This window comes from Perna viridis, chromosome 13 (genome assembly GCF_037379345.1).
Source record: "Perna viridis isolate PV_CMFRI_1.1 ecotype Kerala chromosome 13, ASM3737934v1, whole genome shotgun sequence".
NCBI lineage: Eukaryota > Metazoa > Mollusca > Bivalvia > Mytilida > Mytilidae > Perna > Perna viridis.
Genome location: NC_142457.1, coordinates 21255807 through 21275454, shown reverse-complemented (window position 1 = coordinate 21275454; position 19648 = coordinate 21255807). Strand labels below are relative to the sequence as shown.

The window sequence follows — 19648 nt, the reverse complement described above, 5'->3', positions numbered from 1 at the left end:
TCATGCCTTAAAAAATTATATATGGACGAATAACTTTATTTGATTTGTAACAAGCTTTCCCAATGATTGTTTTTTTCTGAGCAAACAAGGTTATTTTTTAACACCTGGATTGGGGCTATGAAGACTTAAACGTCGAACTGTCCGCACTCCGCGATTAAAATAATTCCAAATTGGGTAACAATCCAAATATCAATGTTTTGATTTTTAGAGCGTATACTTCAGTGTAAAATGCAAAACATTTTTTTTTGTTTAAAATATCGACAAAAATAAACGGCAAATTTCTACTTCTGCAAAACAGACGTTTTAAGAACAGTATTTAAGTACCAGTCCATATAAAATTCAGACACTGCCAGCGTAAAGTGAATCATGGTGAAGAAAACCCCATCAAACAAACAATGCTTTTTCAGTCTACATATGCTATTCTTTCACATTCAGATCTGCACTTTTTAGAAAATTATACATTTTCTCCCACTAAAACCAACCAAATGAAACCAAATCAGTTCTTGCAAAGTGTCAATTTCATGTACAATCTATATAATTTTCTCAAAAGCGCAACAACCAAATGGAAAGCTAAGACTGTTTGTGTGATCAGTAACTATTTTTGAACAAGAAATAAAATTGAATTCGATGGGTTTTGAACATGCATGAATCACATTTTGTCCACATTGTAGAAAGACTGCTACTCAATAGAAGATTTTGCATTGTAATACAGCATATCCAGATCCCAGAGGTTAATAAAATGCACATTGGTTTTCGAATTTCAATGAGTTTGACATTGGAAATTCCGTTAAGGAAAATGACTCTATAGAGAGACTTACAAACCATATTGCCTTTCAGTAATTTTGTAATTATCCTTTATTACAGGTTGTCCGTTTCCTTGATGAGGGCATTTTACTACAAAGGCCTGACGAGTGTCCATCTACAATCTACCACATAATGTTAGGATGTTGGAAGAAAAATCCCAAAGAGAGACTTCCATTCAGCAAAATACACAAACATTTGGTCGATTTCAGTAAGGAGATATTACGTAACGTACATCATCATCGACCCATTCTAAACAGTGAGAATGAACCGTGAAAATCACGATTTAATTGTTTATTTCTTAAATAATACTTTTGTTTCATCATGTTTAATCATGATTAAGAACGAGCTATTGTAAGTATCAGGCAAAGTTAAAACAATGAAAATCTGAAACATGCATAAACCCACTTAATTGGTAATCTGACAAAAAGAAGTCTTTGTTTTTGAAATTACTGCTTTTGAACTCTTTATTGCAAAAAATTGGAAATTTTTCATGTATAAATTTTTTTATGTATAAACTAGATTAATGCAGGTTTTATGTTAACGTAAACATGGTTATTATATGACAAATGTAGTCAAGGAAATGATGAACGTTAACATGTTGGTAACTCTTGTATATCTTTATTTTATCATACATTTAAAATTGTCTAAACCAAACCCCTTTTGAGTTAGCAATTTGTTTAATTTAGACAGTGTTCGGTTTACCACTGTTCAAAATAAATTAAAATTAAATATAAAAGTCTCTTAATAAAAGTGATTTTTAAATTTTGCAAAGGTAGGTTTTGGTGGGTAATTTGATGTTCGGTTTAGACAGGTTTGGTTTTTCGATATTCATTTATACAGGTTTTATCATCACTCAAAGTTTGGTTTCAACAGCTTTTTATTATTCAGTGGTCGGTAGATACAGGTTTTTGGTATTAATCAGTAGTCAGTTTTGACAGGTCTTTGGATTATTCAGCGGTCTGTTTTGACAGGTCTTTGAATTATTCAGTGGTCGGTTGAGACATGTTTTTGGTATTTTTCAAAGGTTGGTTTTGACAAGTCTTTGAATTATTCAATGGTTGGTATTGACAGGTTATTGGATTGTTCAGTCGTAAATTGGGGCATGTTTTTGGTATTATTCAGTAGTCAGTTTTGACAGGTCATTGTATTATTCAGTCGTCGATTGAGAGAGTTTTTTGGTGTTATTCTGTAGTCAGTTTATACAGATCTTTGGATTATTCAGTGGCCATTTTAGATAGGTTTTGGGATTATTTATTGTTCGGTACAGACATTTGTCATTGTATGTTAATCGATATGGCGATTTAAATAAAAATGAAGGTTTATATCTAAAAATCAAATCAATGTATAAATGGAACTTTTCGCTACTTCAGATTTGTAGACCGTGCTAATGCTATTTGAATCCAAATAAAAAAATGTAATCATTAACCGAGCTACCCTTTTCCCACGTTTGCCTCGACTTGGAATAACAACAAATGGTAGATATTGTGAAAAGTACTATTTGGTTTTAAATATTTGGGTGCTGATAATCTGAAAGAAAAACAACAAATCAAAGTAAAATATTCCATTTTTTACTAACTTTGCAAGATTCTTGCATTTTCTGAAAGAGCTGGCTGCAGCCTCTTGAGTGATTCGGAAGGTCAGATCTCAATCATCATGTTTTCTATACAACGTTGGTATTTAACATTGATGGCTTTTGAGAATTGATATTTTGAAGTAATGTTACTATTTTAATTGACCCTATCATCATAACGACAAAAGGTCATTTAGGTGTAGAGTGGAATAGCTCTTTATGGGTATCCTTTGTAGAGATCATTTATTTGTAATTAAGATAAGAAGATATTCATTTAAAAGAAAAAAAAAACTGAAAATATCTTGAAATAATCTGGTAAAGCGTGGAAAACATTTCAATTTAACAAACTTATTTTAGCTGTCTAGACATTAAAAAGAAAACCGTATTTCCTTGTTAAAATTGGATTTATTTATCTGGTTTTGATTTCCACATTCAACTTCGACTTACCAGAAGTCCAGGTTACTTTAAGGATTGTTTTCAAATGCTGGTTAGTTTGTCAGAAGATAAATGATTTTGAGTCGATTAACGTTTTTAAATCCCATACTGCAAACCGTCAATTAAGAACATTTCTTTTATTTTCATTCAAAGATACAATAAAACAAAACAAACTAAAACATATTATTATATGAAATCAACATTGTTTGAACGCACATCAGTTCTATCAACTGACGTTCCATTGCGCCATATGTAATTTACAAGCATGCTTTTAGTGTATTGGGATACCTCATTTAGATAATTCCGTAGTTATCGGGTGTGGCTAAACCACCAAGTTAGTTAAACAAAATAGACAATGCTTGTCTGAACTATTCAGAATTTCACAAACATTAAAATATAACATTTCATTCCATGGATGTCGCTTCGCATCATTCACTTGAATAGTGTAATTTAAACTTTGAACTTTCAAAGATTATGAGTGAAGTTATAAGCAATATCATTTTACTTAAAATTTTATATGAAAATAAAACCTGTCCACACTCGTCTTAACATGTATGTGATCACTGTCAGATAGGTCAAGTTTTTGTTTGACTTTTTAATAATTGTTTTACTAGTTTATGTTGGAGTAGGTATTTATAGGTTTTACTTTAACAGTATATCTTCAAGAGATTGTTGCCGGTAAATAGTTAAGTTGTACTCGCTCCCTAAATATGTTGATGGTTGAGTTGTACTCACCTCATAAATATGTTGAGATCATTGTCTGTGAATAGTTGAGTTGTACTCACCTCATACATCTGTTGCGATATTTGTCTTTGAATGGTTGAGATGTACCCACCCCAAAAATCTATTGAGATATTTGTCTGTTAATGGTTGAGTTGTACTCACCCCATAAATCTTTGAGATAGTTGTCTGTGAATGGTTGAGTTGTACTCACCCCATAAATCTGGTAAGATATTTGTGAATCTGGTAAGATATTTGTTGAGACGGTGTATACATGATGTACACTTTTCTTAAATCTGATGAGGTTCTACACTTCATTAAGGTGTAGTGAGATTTTGTGAAATCTGTCTCAATCGAACCCGTTTTTTACTTAATGGTAAGGATTTGAGGTGTTTGGTTTACAATGGTTGAAAACACATTCAAATAAAAAAATTAATTTATAAAAAGTGAGGTTTAGACTGCAGATTTTTTTTTCAATTTGTAGAATAAAAACTGTATTTATAAGGTAAAGCCCCGAAACTGATCTGGATCACTTTTGAACGGACCAGGAGTAGATTATTGACTAAGTGGTAATCGATGACGGGTGCCCGATCTAAACGCAGCTATGTTACTTTAATGACGGATGATTGAATCATGTAAATATCAGAATTCTGATTGAAACGAATCTAAAACGAATATAAAAATTAATTTGATTTTTAAATATTTTATTTACGCTTTCACAATTAAATTGCACAGATTTTCAGACAGATGTGATAAAACAATATTCTGAATGGTAGTAATATAATAAATATTATTTATAACGACTGGATTTGGTTCATTTTTATCTTATATCTGATGAATTGAAAAAGTGAATAAATAAATTGTTATGAGAACACACAGTTATACGATTGGCGAAAAATTGTTGCGTACACAAGTTTAAATACCAAACACTCATAACTTTTATGATTGGCGAATTGATATTCATTTGTTGATATTTAAGCAGAAAACAACCTGAGAGTGAAATTACAGAATTTACAGAAGTGAATCATTGAAATTTATTACTCAGTTAGGACTATAGAGAAATCACTGCTTCTGCATGGTATGTTGATATCAAATTTTTTTTGTCCTATTTTGCTCATTGGAATAACGGGGATTTTTCCGACAAAGTAGTTCATGTCATAGGAATTTTGTTTTTTTAAACATCAGTTGTAGATATTGAAGTTCTCTGACATATTTAATATCTAGCATAGGAAGTATATTACGTGAATGCTTGATTTAAGAAATTGAACAATATTCAGGTGTAACTTTTCATTGCATTTGTTGACATTATTATTGAATTGTTTCTGTTGAATTATGCATTGTATCATGTTTTGTAAATAATATTTATCAAATAAAATTTATTGGATTTCCTTCCTTACATTCCATTTTACATATAACTTAAAAAGTGACCGTCTGAGTAGTTTTCTAATACAGTGAAACTTATATCACACCTCTTTTGAACTGAAAACTTGCCTATATCACACCTCATTTGAACTGTAAACTTGCCTATATCACACCTCTTTTGAACTGTAAACTTGCCTATATCACATCTCTTTTGAGTTGTAAACTTCGTCCTTTTTTGCTAGGTTCGGTTTTACGCACGTGTAAACTACAATTTTGATTTTTGGTTTATTCAGGTTCGGTTAACTCAGGTTTCACTATATACAAAAATTAAAAATGAAAAGTACAGTAAAGGTTAAGACGTTACACACGGCGTTAATACCGTAAAGTGTAACGTCAAAAAGATACATGATGTTTCTTATAAAAAAAAATGTGCTAACGGTATGCTTTTGCTTTGATAATAAAATCCTGCTGATTTTAAGTTCAAATATTGAGTGTAGCTCAAAATGCATTTGAAAATAAAGAATCGATATTTTTACGTAAATAAAATCATCATACATTCACAATATGTTGGAAAGTTTCGAATCTACTAACAAATAACTGAAGAAAGTCATTAGCCTTTTCATTGGACGAAATATGCATCAATGGGACGTGAATGTTGTCTTAAATTTTGCATTTTGTTTCATTCTATGCTCAGTTGGCCTCAAGGGTTGTATACATGTATCTTTTTTACCTCTGTCGCCAAAGGCGAATGCATGTACCGAAGTTGGGTTATTCTGTCCGTTCGTCTATTTGTTTGTCCGTAATAGTTCATACTGTCCTTGCAACTCCCCTTCAACAAACAACAGAAATTCCTGAAACATTGTACAAGAACACCATATGTAGTTGTGTATAATGTCAGAAAATTTTGATTCTGTAATGTATATATATATACACACACACACACACACACACATATATATATATATATATATATATATATACACACACACACACACACACACACACACATATATATATATATATATATATATACGTCTCAGAATGTGACGACTCTATTCTCTACACTGCTCCATCGGATCAAATTGATACAGGGAAGACATATAAACGTATAGAAAGGTCTGAAAAATTCCCAACGATGTTAGAACTGTCAAATTTGCGATGCAAATTTTTGGTTGTTCCCTCCGCGGGACTCGAACTCGTACCGCTGTGACATCTATGGCAACACCGCCTGCACTAAGTCCAGCGCCCTAGACCACTCGGCCAGCTAGGCTATATAAAAATCTAGCTTTCGCTGGCCGGGTCATTCCTCCTCGTAGGATTAATCTAGGGCTGTAACTTAGTACACGATGTATGGTAGTACGGGACAGTTCATTTTATATGCTATTATGTAGGATAGAGAATCAAATTAATGATGCATGTCACAACAAATCAATATTATATAAACGTCCCGGGATGTGACGACTCTATTCGCTACACTGCTCCATCGGATCAAATTTATACAGGGAAGATATGTGAACATATAGAAAAATTTCCAACGATGTTAGAATATTCAAATTTGCGATGCCTAAATGAACTGTCCCGTACTACCACACACACACACACACACACACACACACACACACATATATATATGGGAATTATGTTCCACAGTTCCGTTCATTTGTTTTTAACACTTTATCGTCGCATTTTCCTCAGCAAATATAAATCACAGCAGCGACGCAGATCATCGATTGTTCTAGCTTGTTTAATCAATGTACATAATGTAACAGTAACTTATTACATGTACATAATGTATTAGTAACAGTTACTTATTACATGCATATATGTATTTTACAAATAAATCACGTTTATGTGTTCCACTTACCATAACAGATATCGATTTCTTAGCATCGTTTCTTTCATTTTTAACCTTTCCTTATACCATCAATTCTTTGTTTTTTGTGATTTTTCTGATTTTGCTAACTTCTTTCTTTGTATTCGTTCTTAACAGATGATTGGCGTTGTTTATGATAATCAAATCATATTTTTGTTGTTTGAATATTTCTAATGCGAGTATTGTAGAAAAAGTTTTTACACTTAAGTAGCAGTCTTTCTAAAAAAAACAGACAGAAAGTGATTCATGCATGTAAAAAAACCCACGAATTCGGTTTTATTTCTTGTTCCGAGACTGATCAAACAACCAGTCTGTGTTTTTCATTGGTTGTTGCTCTTATGAGAAAAAAAATATAGATTCTACATGAAATTGGCACTTTGCAAGAGTTATCATTCTTGATTTGGCTACATTTGGTAACTTTTAGTGGGAGATGAATGCATGATTCCTAAAAAGTGCAGATCGGAATACAGAAACAATTATAGTAATATGAAAGTATAGCATATATAGACTGGAAATCGTTTGTTTGGTGTTTTTTTCTCACCATGAATCACTTTACCTTTAGCAGTGTCTGAATTTCATATGGGCTGGTCCTTAAAACACCGCGGACGTATTCCTCTCCACTCAACGTCGCATGTACTAAAATTACGTCAAAAAACCATGCGGACATTTTGTTTAAAAATCGCAAAATTATGTGTATTTGAGATACATTTCTGCAAAATTTCATAATTTAGAGTTTCAAAAATTGTTTTTTAAATGCATATTTCAAATTTATCTGTTAGGAATATGTAACAACATTCATTAAAGATATCTAAAGCATGAAATACATTAAAACCACGCGCGAATTGGTTGAAAGAGTAATCAAGGGAACCAAGGTTATAGCGGTAATCAAAAGAATGTATTCCAGGGACAAAGACCGGACATGGAAAACAGACATACACAACAAAGAACATAAAGTAACTAAAATCATACATACAAAGTAACAAAAGTAAATGGGCAACTCGGACTCCACTAAAACTAGGAGCATGGACGAGGTGCACCTGTAGGGAAAGCGTCCTCTGCTTTTCTAGAAACACCCGCCGAGTTGCTCATAAAAAGTCAAGTCCGGGGTAGACAAACGAGGAAAGGAAAACTATGACCCGTTGAATAAATCAGTTTTCATGGTGCAGATGGATACACCATAACATCCACGAGTTCATGATGACGACCATAAAACATCTGTAGTGATGACTTCAATCGTGTAGCAACATAACTCTGTCCAGAAGCCTATTCGTTAGAGTTCTAGCGCGATACAAAAAGTCTGCGTAGTTTCGGCAAGCTCTGGCATAACGTATGAGTTGTGATATGAACACTCCATACGCAGGAGCCGAAGCGATGTTGCCACAGATGAAAGGAAAGTTGACAATTCTGAATGAAAAGTCATCACGTTTGTCGTAAAGTTTGGTCAATAGTTTTCCTTTACCATCGATTTCTAAGTGTAGGACAAGATATGAGGCTGACTTCACAGTGTATGTAGTATCCTTTATCTCAAGTTCTTTTGGGTAGATGCGATGTATCAAATCCCCGAAATTAGGATTGTTTATAGATAATACGTCATCTATATAGCGGAAACTGAGATTAAAGGATCAAGCCAACGATATTATTTCTTTCTGATCAGATCAGCTATAAAGTAAGCCTCATAAGAGTGAAGGAATAGGTCAGCAAGTAAAGGAGCACAATTTGTTCCCATTGGAATGCCGACCGTTTGTTAAAAAACACGTCCACCACACTGGACAAATATGTTGTCGATTAAAAATTCCAGCATTTTGTAAACATCTTCCTCTGTATATTTGGAAGATGATTTGGAATTATTTCTTACAAAGTATGAGGAATCTCTACCAAGAACTATATATTTGTATCTATGTGTACCATCTGAGTATGGGGAATAGAGGTATATAGTGTTGAAAAATCATAGGTTTTAATGCTATTATATTCAGATAATAGTCTTGACCTATTATATAGAGGTAGAATATAGAGGTGGACATTTTCTTTAGAATTCGTAAAAATAGTAGAATTTTGGTCATGCAGTTAACATTTCCCTGATTGTTCTTGTCCTCGGTTCTATAATAGATGGATATTTATAATATTTTCATTTTTTCTTTTTCTGTGTATAAAAATGCAGGTTTACCGTTAGTTTATTGCTAAATTCCCGATGATGTACAGCGTCTACACCAATAACTCTTTCAGGAAAGTGATCAAACAGAATTAAAATCAACGTACACCACCATGGTTACTAACATATGAGAAATGCGCTGACTTTTGCGTCGCTTCCTGTGAAATTAGGGTATATATCGCGCATTTCGTTTTGTTATTTGTTAGAACACTATGCCCGTTCTGTATGTAATATTTAGGTTACGCGTCTACAGTCATTTTCAACGATTTTGGTGACAGTTTCGTGTCAGAATCCAATTTAAGTATTGCAAAATATCAAATAATTTGATATATGATAATCCTACTATGGTGTACTGTTGAGGACTCGCGCAAAATAAATAAAAAAACTAAGCAATATCAAGTCCATGTGCAGCAGTGAAAACTAAAAACAATTGTGCTTTACTTTTTTGCTGAATTGCATTAAGTAGGTAGACCAAGGCTAAAGAACATAATCTTGAGAGACCTAGGCTAAGAAACATGAATCTGAAAGACCTAGACAAAGGGACATAGTTTTAAAAAGGCCTAGGCTAAGGTATATAACTCTTGACGATCCAAGGCTAAGAGACATAACTTGAAAGACCTTGGCCAAGTGACATAACTCTTGATAGACTTATCTTAAGACACATAACTGATGAAAGAACTAACCTAAGGGACATAATTCTTGAAAGACGTACGCTAGGGGACACGACTATAGACCGTCTCTAAAGGACAAAATTCTTGAAAGACTTACGCCATGGGGCATACATCTTGAAAGATCTATGCTAAGATTTCACAGTATAAGTACACTATCTCAAGACCACCGCTGTAAGTCGTACCGTTTGATAGTTTCAAGTTCAACTTAATAGATAATGTATACACACAACATATAAAACTTTCTATGAGCAAATCGGCGGGTGTTTCTAGAAAACAGAGGACGCTCACCCTACCAGTGCACCTGGTCAATGCTCCCATTTATGGTTGAGTCCGAGTTGCTCATTTACTTTTGTTACTTTATATGTATTATTTTATTTGATATATATCCTTTGTTACTTTTGTCAGTATTTCATGTCTGGTCTTAGTCCTTGGATTACATTCTTTGCATTTCCGCTAGAACCTTGATTCCCTTTATTACCCTTTTTTTATCCGAACCCTAAATACCTCTCTACACCAAACTTTTAAAATCATTTGATATTAATTAACATGTATTTATAACCTTGTCAAACCGCGCACCTTTCTAAACAAAACCATCTTCAAAGTCCAGAAGGTGTTTTGTGGAGACAGATTTCAATGAAAGTTTTTGGCAAGAGTAAAGCCATACTGTATCAAACATCGACATATTAGTCTGTCATATTTGTCCAGTTCATACCCGATATTTTAACATCAAACATTTATGGATACAACTATCAATTATTACATATGAATCCAATCCTGTCTTAACCAATCTCACTTTGAACTTAAAAATGGTTTAGACAGGTGTTCGGTTAAGCATTGTTCAAATACTCAATTAAAAGGACTGTTTAAAGTTTCTGATTTATACAGATTTTCGGATATTCAGAATGTGATTAAGACAGATTGTACTGTATATGAAACATCGTTGATGATAACAAGCTTTCACATTACATATCCGGGGTAAAGGGTATAGATATGTATACAACTTCTTTATTATGAATAATCAATGGAACCAAGGTTATATCGATAATCAAAAGAATGTAATCCATGGACAAAGACCTGACATGAAAAACAGATATACACAAAAAGAACATAAAGTAACTAAAATCATACATAAAAAATAACTAAAACAAAAGGATTCGAAGGATTATACATGTACATTTATATATGTATATGTATTTGTTATGTTTTGTTTTTATTCTGTGGAGAGGGGAAAAACGAATATGTCATATGTCAATATTACTTGTTTTTTTATATTTATTTAAACACCACACCATAGTGCACATGAAAAGGAGTATATACATGTACGTGTACATGTACAAATGTACATCACGTATTTAGTGATCATGGTTTCCTTTCGTCAGTTCTGTTCTAATCTACAACTCCCCTGAAACCACTCGATGGAATGTAATTGAATTTTCACAGATTTTTTTATTACAAGATGTCACCTCTTATTTTGTTTTTCCATCTGAATGAATTTTGGGTTTTTTGATGCAAAGTTTGTCGGGCAATGAATGAGGGTGTCTTCTAATCCGCAACACCTCTGAAACCGCCAAATAGAAGTTGATGCTACTTTCACAAATTATTTGCCATTGTGCATCTTCTCTTTTGTTTTTCCATCCAAATGCTTAAATAATTTATTAGGAACATGTACATTTTTCCTATTTAAACCAGGAAATTCTCTTAACGAGCTTGCTAAAATTATTTGTAATTATACTGTATCTCTTTTTATTCAGAATTATGTAATGTATGTATTAAGTATCAGTCTCTTTAAAAATCAGACAGTAGTTTTACCAGTGTAATTTGACGATTTGCACTGTCATAATCAAAGAAAAAGATTGTTCATACAATTTTGGTAAGGTGAGTTATTATCTCACTAAAATGCACACAGTTTGAACATTTCATGGGCATTATTGTTATTATCCAGTCCAATAATTAAAATTCTGAAGTACATCATATTACATTGTAGTTCTAAGGAAGATAATCCATTTTGCTTCCATGTCAATGCTGTCCATTATACATCAATAGTAGAATTTTGTTAATGGGAACAAACAAGAGTTTGAATAATCAAGATTTTTTTCATTGTGGAAACTTTTATTGTGTGTTTTTTTTTTTGTTCGTTTTGTTTTGTTTTGTTTGTTCTTGTTTGTAGACTTTATTACAATATTTGACAACTTTTACCGCATATTTGTTTCTTTGTAAGTAATTTTAATGCTAAAGAAGTTAAAGTTCTACAGTTACTAATTTTTTGTATTGCAATAACTTAATGATATGTCAATTGTGATCATGTGTCAATTAAATTTGTCTTCAATTCAAAATTACTGTGAAACATTATCAAGCCATTGCAGTCCTCCATAGATAGTCTGATTTTATTTTACATTAGAATAGACGAGTTATTCCTTTTGAATTTTTTAAATATCAAGAATTTACTTGAACTTCAAGCAAATCTGATATTTTTGTGTAAATTGTAATATTACACAGACTGCTGATGTAAAAAAAACCATATTTTACGAGACTCTCTTTTTGTTTGTCCTTGCGCATTTCTTGCATAATGGTATGATGCCACGTTATTTCTGGTTAGCTTCAACTCTTTAACGGTGGTCTTGTTGGTGTTTTCAATTTATCGTTGCCATCTGATGATGATATTGTGCATGTCTTCCTGATTGTATCTACTACAGAGGTCCTTGTTGGAGTCTTTATTAAAGAGGGTTCTTTTTATGTCACTAGTAATTGAAGATTTTGCACTAGAAAAATTTGAAACAAACAAAAGACATATTAAGATTCAAACAGGATACAGATACGTTATTAGTGGTCGAATAATGGTATCATGCTGTCGTCAGTTTCGTCATAGTTGTCTGCGGTTGAATAATGGTATCATGCTATCGTCAGTTTCGTCATTGTTGTCTGCGGTGGAATAATGGTATCATGCTGTCATCAGTTTCGTCATTGTTGTCGGCGGTCAAATAATGGCATCATGCTGTCGTCAGTTTCGTCATTGTTGTCTACGGTGGAATAATGGTATCATGCTGTCATCAGTTTCGTCATTGTTGTCGGCGGTCAAATAATGGCATCATGCTGTCGTCAGTTTCGTCATTGTTGTCTGCGGTGGAATAATGGTATCATGCTATCGTCAGTTTCTTTATTGTTGTCTGCGGTGGAATAATGGTATCATGCTATCGTCAGTTTCGTCATTGATGTCTGCGGTGGAATAATGGTATCATGTTCTCGTCATTTTGTCATTGACGTCGTCTGTAGATATTTCATGTCTGAATAATAACTTGAGTATTACTGTATGGATATTTCTTTTGTGTAATATGAAACTAAGACACAGATCATTTTCTTTCTGAAAGGGCCTCGGAGTTAAAAACTTAAGTTTTGCCGAGGCACGGAAATTATTTCTTTTTTTTCAGTGGCAGCCATAGTTAAAAATATGTCTTTGAATATCTACATTGTTAAGGGATGGTGGAAATATTAAACAATATTACTATTTTTTATCAATCGATAACTGATGGCTAAAATTTAGAGTAATCTTATTGTTTTTATAACAAAGCAAGCCTTCCCCCCATCAGTACAAAAATGGTCTGTACCTAACAATTGGTACAAGGAACAGAATAAAGGGAAACATATTCATTTAAGAAGACGAAATTAAAAAAGGGGAGGAATTCTAACCCTTATACCCTACAATGTGTGACACTGCATTAAAAAATGTGGAACAAAGCAATCTCTGACAAAGCATTCGAGTGAGTTTGGAACGCGGCAATCTGTCGCACGGCATTTCAATGATTGTGAATCAAGGGAATTTGTGACACATCATTCAAGTGAGTGTGGAACAAAACAATCTGTGACACTGCATTTCAGTGGGAGTGGAACACGGTAATTTGTGACAGCATTCTAGTGAGTGTCATATAAGGCAATCTGTGACAGCACTCCAATGTTTTTGAAACAAGACAATCTGTGACACAGCAGTCAACTAATTGTGAAACATGGCAATCTGTAACACATAATTCCAGTGAGTGTGGAGCACGGTAATTTGTGACAGCATTCTAGTGAGTGTAATATAAGGGAATCTGTGACACAGAACACGGCAATGTGTGATACTTTATTCAAATATTTGTGGATCAAAGCAATCTGTGACAAAGCCTTCAAGTGAGTATGAAACAGCAATCTGTGAAACACCATTCCAGTTAATGAGGACACGGTTATTTGTGACAGCATTCCAATGATTGTGGAATAAGACAATCTTTGACACAACATTCCAATGATTTTGGGACAAGACAATCTAATTATGAATGCCTAAAATACGAGTTCTTCAATGTCACTATGTTATGAATGAGAAACATGTTTGACAGAGACCAGTTTCTTTGGGGTAGGGTAATATTTTTGAAACGTCATTTTTTGATAATTAGTTTTTCGTGGTTCATTTATGTAGGAAATTGAATTAACTATCGAATGATACAAAATTTGAGACGTTTTAGTAAACTTGTAGAGTCGAATTTATATGTTGTTTTGACCTAAAAATCGAAAATCCCATTTTTGCATTTCTTTGATATTTGCTGACTACGAAAATCGTAAAACTGAGACATTGGGCTCCATGATAATACTATAAAAATGATTTTTTGCCTCATTGAGATATAAACAGTAGCCAAAAATACAACAATGCTTCAGTTTATTTTGTGGCGACAAAAAGATTCATCAATAGGAGATATAAGGGTACCTGAAAATCGTATTTTGGTTGATGAGTGGAGAGGGTGCACGGGGGTATCTCAGCCCACGTACTAATAGTTTTCCTATAACAAATTAAATCTTAAGTTTGGTTTCTACACAACAAAACCCCTAAAAGTCCAAACAATGGGATATATATAAAATTGATCTCAATAGATTAAACTATTGAATATAAGGGTAACGTCAACAGATCATTTATCTATTCCATTTGACATTGTAAATTTTGTTACGTTTAAGCTAACAATGAGTCATGTGATAATTTAAATGTTATGATTGGGAAATGATACATGAACACGAATTCATAACAGACACGACAGGTCTTCGATTCTACCAGTAAGTTTTTTCTCATTTGTTTACATTGCTCATGTAACCTATATTATGATTTAACCATTGGCCACAACCCTTACACTATTGATATGTAAATATATAACAAAGCAAACACAGACAGAACGAAAGACGAAAACATAAAGAGATGTTCTCAATTGTACAAGGAATCTTGTTGTTTGATTTAGCTCCATTCTTGAACACTGACAAGTTTGATACACAATAATGTACTAAAAACAGTAAGAGAAGTACTTTACTTTACACTTTAGTTAAAATATTATCAAATTTTTTGCAACGACCACTTTATTTCATTTATGAACACGTGATTTCATTCAGTCTAAAATCCCCGTTTTTTTGTTTAATTGAATTATTGATTATCAAAATTTCATTTTTCGAATTATATTTCACCAATTTTATTATTGGTTGCTTTATTTACATAATGATACATTTTTTGAATTATATGATGTTACAATAGTTTAAATATCTTCGTTTTCTTTTATTATTGAGACACATTTGTGATTGAGTCGGACAGCTTAATAAAAATAAGTTCGGGACAAATATCATAAAAGTCTAATGTTCTGTTTGTATGTTGTTTTCTGTACCACTGTATATCTACACCTTTCTTCACTCTCATCAGGCTGACTTTATAGCTGATCTGATCCGAAAGAAGGAATATCGTTTAGCTAGATCCTTTAATCTCAGTTTCCGCTATAAAGACGTATTATCTTTAAACAATCCTAATTTTGGGGACTTCATACATCGCATCTACCCAAAGTACTTGAGATAAAGGATAGTACAGACAATGTGAAGTCAGCCTCATATCTTGACCTACACTTAGAAATCGCTGGAAAAGGAAAACTACTGACCAAACTTTACGACAAACGTGATGACTTTTAATTCAGAATTGTCAACTTTCCTTTCATCTGTGGCAACTTTCCTTCAGCACCTGCGTATGGAGTGTTTATATCACAACTCGTACGTTATGCCAGAGATTGCCGAGACTACGCAGACTTTTTGTATTGCGCCGCTAAAATTTTAACAAATAGGCTTCTGGAGCAGGTTTTTGTTGTTGAAGATTGAACTCATCACTTCAAAAGTTTTATGGCCGTCATCATTAACTCTTGAATCGTTACGGTTTCTCCATCTGTGCCATGAAAACTGATTTGTTCAATGTGTCATGGTTTTCATTTCCTCTTTCGTCTATCCCGGACTTTTTATGAGCAACTCCGTCGGTGTCTCTAGAAAAGCAGAGGACGTTTACCCTACCGGTACACATGCTATCAGTTTTTTTTGTGGAGGCCGTGTTGCTCATTTGCTTTTGTTACTTTTGCATGTATGATTTTAGTAACTCTATGTTCTTTGTTGTGTATGTCTGTTTTCCATGTCTTGTCTTTGTCCCGGGATTACATTCTTTAGATTACCGTTATAACCTTGGTTCCCTTGATTATTCTTCCATACATTTGTCAAATGATTTTCTTTATTGCGAAATAAAGAGCTTCATTATAATTATTAGAAATACAGCCAATTTCATGCCGCGATACAACGTTTTGAATGGATTTAAATACCCATAATTAGAGATAGCAACGTTTTAGTTCTTCCTCAACAATTTTGAATAGATTTTTACATGGCGACCGAACAAAACATTTTAAATTATAAACAAACAGTAATAAAATATTGTACTTTAGTAGAGTTATATACCCATAAGTAGAAATAACGATAAAAGTAAAGATTTCTTTTTTAAAACGTCAACAGAATCGTATTAACTGTTCACACGAGTTTTGTCAAATATTTTTTTGTTTAAGGTTACACTATTCTCCTACATGTAGATATACATTATTGTATGACATCGTACTAAATCAACAATCATTACAGCTGGTGCATAGTTTTAGTTTTTTGAATCATTGGTGTACAGTGCGATATACGGCTGTTTATAGAAGAAAAAACATCCGTCCATTTTCTTTTTTGACATAACTCTTTAAATCAGTGAAATGTTTGCATATTCAATTTCTTTAAAGCTTTCGTTTGAAACAGAATTTAATCCTTTCAAATTAATTACATGAGATTGATATCAAATGCTGAATACAAAAGTTCCAATGATTTAAAAGAATTTGGTCCCTTACTCTAGGCCTATTTTAAAATATAACTGTATAAATTCCGTACATTCCGGCTAAATATATTTTTCATGATTTGTTAGAATTGAAGAAGTAGTGGTACATTCTGATTTTGTGGACGTTGCTGTCTGACATAAAGTCAACCATGTAATAAAACATGTACATGGAAATGTTTTATTTTCTATTTCAAATTTGATAGAAGACATCATCAGTTGATTCATTAATTAACAAGATTGATAAACCGAAGAATTTGAAGGTTACTGGATTTAACTCAGTTTCAATGTGAAAAATGCAACTTCCGGCCCGGGACAATTTACTCTTCGATGTACTCTGTCATTTTCGGATTTTGTATTTACTGTATTGGTTTCTTATCTACAGGTTTTATTTGTTGTTTTATTAATTGATTGGTTTATTATTGTGTAACATCCCATTGCAGATATTAATTCACCATTAAACAATCGCGGACACCAGTCTTTGTATCAATTACACAAGCTGAGCCAGATCTTTATTCCCACGTAGGCAAGCCACCCAAAATCGGACAAATTATTATAACACCAAGTTGTTTTGTCACTCTATCTTGTAAGCATAACTTTGATTATTCTATAATCTAGAGAAATAATTTATATTGGTACTAATGCTCGATCTACCAAAAAGGCATCATTACAATAACCTGGTATTTGATGCGCAATATATTCACGCTTGGGTAAAGCAATGAATTCTTATGTGATTGCGTGATGACAAAGAATATTTATGTTGATGATTATAAGAACACCATCAAATGAAGTAATATTATACTATGTTGACTCTTTATTAGTACAAATATCTAGAGTTACAAAAGTTTACTGAAAGGGAATGCAGGAAACGCTCTTTTTGTCCTTTGGAAAGTACTGCTTTTAACTTTTGGTTAACTTCCTTGATCTATTTAGGATAATGTTTCGCCATTTTTATTTTTTGTTCTGTATTTACACATCTTTTTAATAGCTATCTGAAATCAAGTAAACGGACATGACTCAACGTTTAAGGTCTTTGTCAGCAGAACTGAATACACGTTTAGTCAGCTACCTACTAAAACCAACGTCTTAACTTGCTGTGTGAAATAATCCACTCTTCAAGATACTGCTATATGTACATATAAATACAGGCATTGCCTCGCCTGCCCTTGAAGTATTTGAGTTGATATCTGGGAAAAGGCTTCCTGTTTCTTTTTGTACTGGTGTATGATGTGACAGTTAAATATAGTGGTGTAAAATTCCGCTGTTCTGTTTGGATGCAGCTTTCATGTTTCCTCAATTAAAACTTCCACTCTTTGTTGAGTCCTAGATATTGATTTCCTTGTAAATTTATTTTTACATGCGTTTATTGCGATGTATATATTCAATAAACATTGTCGAACTAAACAACATTATTGGTAGTAATATTGTGTATGTTCATATCTTTTGTACTGGTTTTTTGCGCATGACTGAGCATTCATATGCAGGTATACCAATTTAGCATCCGTGCAAATAGTATTAAATTACCAAAATTAATGGCTAAAATCATATAAGTATATTATTGAATATATGCTTTCATCATGTAGATATATCCTGCATATTACTCTATCAAGCATATAATCAAGTCCATCATATATTTCGCCAAAAAAGAATCTTTACCGAAAACAAAACATGTTTGACTCTTTTTTTATAACAACAGCATATATGCATTATGGTAAACATATCTGACGTTCAAGGTTTACATATATCCTCATTTACAGTGAATTAGTTGAAAAAAATGATAAAAGCTGCGTCATGATTACTACCTGGACTAAAGCCAATGTCTTTTGTTTCCTGTACCCCCCCTTTTTTTAAACGGCCATTCATTATTTAATTGATTTGATTGGTTGTATTTTTAAAATTTTATCTGGAATCACATAAACAGACAATGTAATGTTTGTATTCCTTTTCAACATCTTTGGAAACAAATTTGTAAACTTAGTCACAAAATCACTAGACTGTTCACTGTACTTCAATCAGTGAAAACCTAGATTCAATGAAAATCTAAAACAAATATTCATTTTTGATTTGGTTAATTGTTAGGTAAGAGCTTCTTTCAAATTTTTAAATGATTCGATCTAAAATAAAGCAAAAGGTGAAGCATGCAGGTATAAAGCAAAATTCTTTACTTGGCTACATAACAAATCAATTAAAGTCCAATCAAAGAGTTCGACTTTAGTTTGTATTTCAATATATTTAAATACTCACAATTGAAGTTTGAAAACGGATCATTTATCTCTTTTATTACCTTTTTAAAAGCGCGTCTGGCGATTAATATCAGTCGACTTTATATTATATCTAATAAGGAGACTAATAACCACATGTATTACATTGACAAATAGCCCACTGTAAAAAGTACAATACTGTTCCAAATGTGCATATACATATAAGCATGAGTTCGCACTACATGCAAAGAGTAATCAAGGGAACCAAAGTTATAGCGGTAATCAAAAGAATGTAATCCAGGGACAAAGACCAGACATGGAAAACAGACATACACAACAAAGAACATAAAGTAACTAAAATTATACATACAAAGTAACAAAAGTAAATGAGCAACACGGACTCCACTAAAAACTGGGAGCATGGACCAGGTGCACCGGTAGGGTAAGAGTCCTCTGCTTTTCTAGAAACACCCGCCGAGTTGCTCATAAGAAGTCAAGTCCGTGGTAGACAAACGAGGAAAGGAAAACTATGACCCGTTGAATAAATCAGTTTTTATGGTGCTGATGGATACACTATAACGATCCACGAGTTCATGATGACGACCATAGAACTTCTGTAGTGATAACTTCAATCTTTTACTGTTTACTGTTTATTAGTAAAAACTCAGCCGCAGAATACTGCGCAACAGGAGTATATA

The 19648-nt window shown here is 32.9% G+C and overlaps 2 protein-coding genes across 12 annotated transcripts in view; both read left to right on the top strand.

The window, feature by feature from the left end:
• The window catches only part of LOC148599981 (BDNF/NT-3 growth factors receptor-like), a 145551-nt gene extending 140638 nt beyond the window's left edge, over window positions 1-4913 (top strand). For all 5 annotated transcript variants that reach the window (XM_088557058.1, XM_088557056.1, XM_088557057.1 and 2 more), the window contains one exon: window positions 865-4913. In XM_088557058.1, the coding sequence (XP_088413184.1) occupies window positions 865-1077 (213 nt within the window). In that variant the 3' untranslated portion in view covers window positions 1078-4913. The remainder of the gene's footprint in view (window positions 1-864) is intronic.
• Window positions 4914-14350: 9437 nt separating this feature from the next.
• The window catches only part of LOC148599979 (uncharacterized), a 37176-nt gene continuing 31878 nt past the window's right edge, over window positions 14351-19648 (top strand). Inside the window, exons 1-3 of one of the 7 annotated variants that reach the window (XR_015918250.1) lie at window positions 14351-14654; window positions 17193-17335; window positions 17738-18156. Coding sequence is in view for 1 of the 7 variants with exons in the window: in XM_088559691.1 (XP_088415817.1) it covers window positions 14602-14654 (53 nt within the window). In the remaining 6 variants the exon portion in view is untranslated. Of the gene's footprint in view, window positions 14655-14753; window positions 14885-17192; window positions 17336-17737; window positions 18157-19648 lie in introns of those variants that run through there. The other 6 variants (XM_088559697.1, XM_088559699.1, XM_088559691.1 and 3 more) reach the window with 6 other exon arrangements.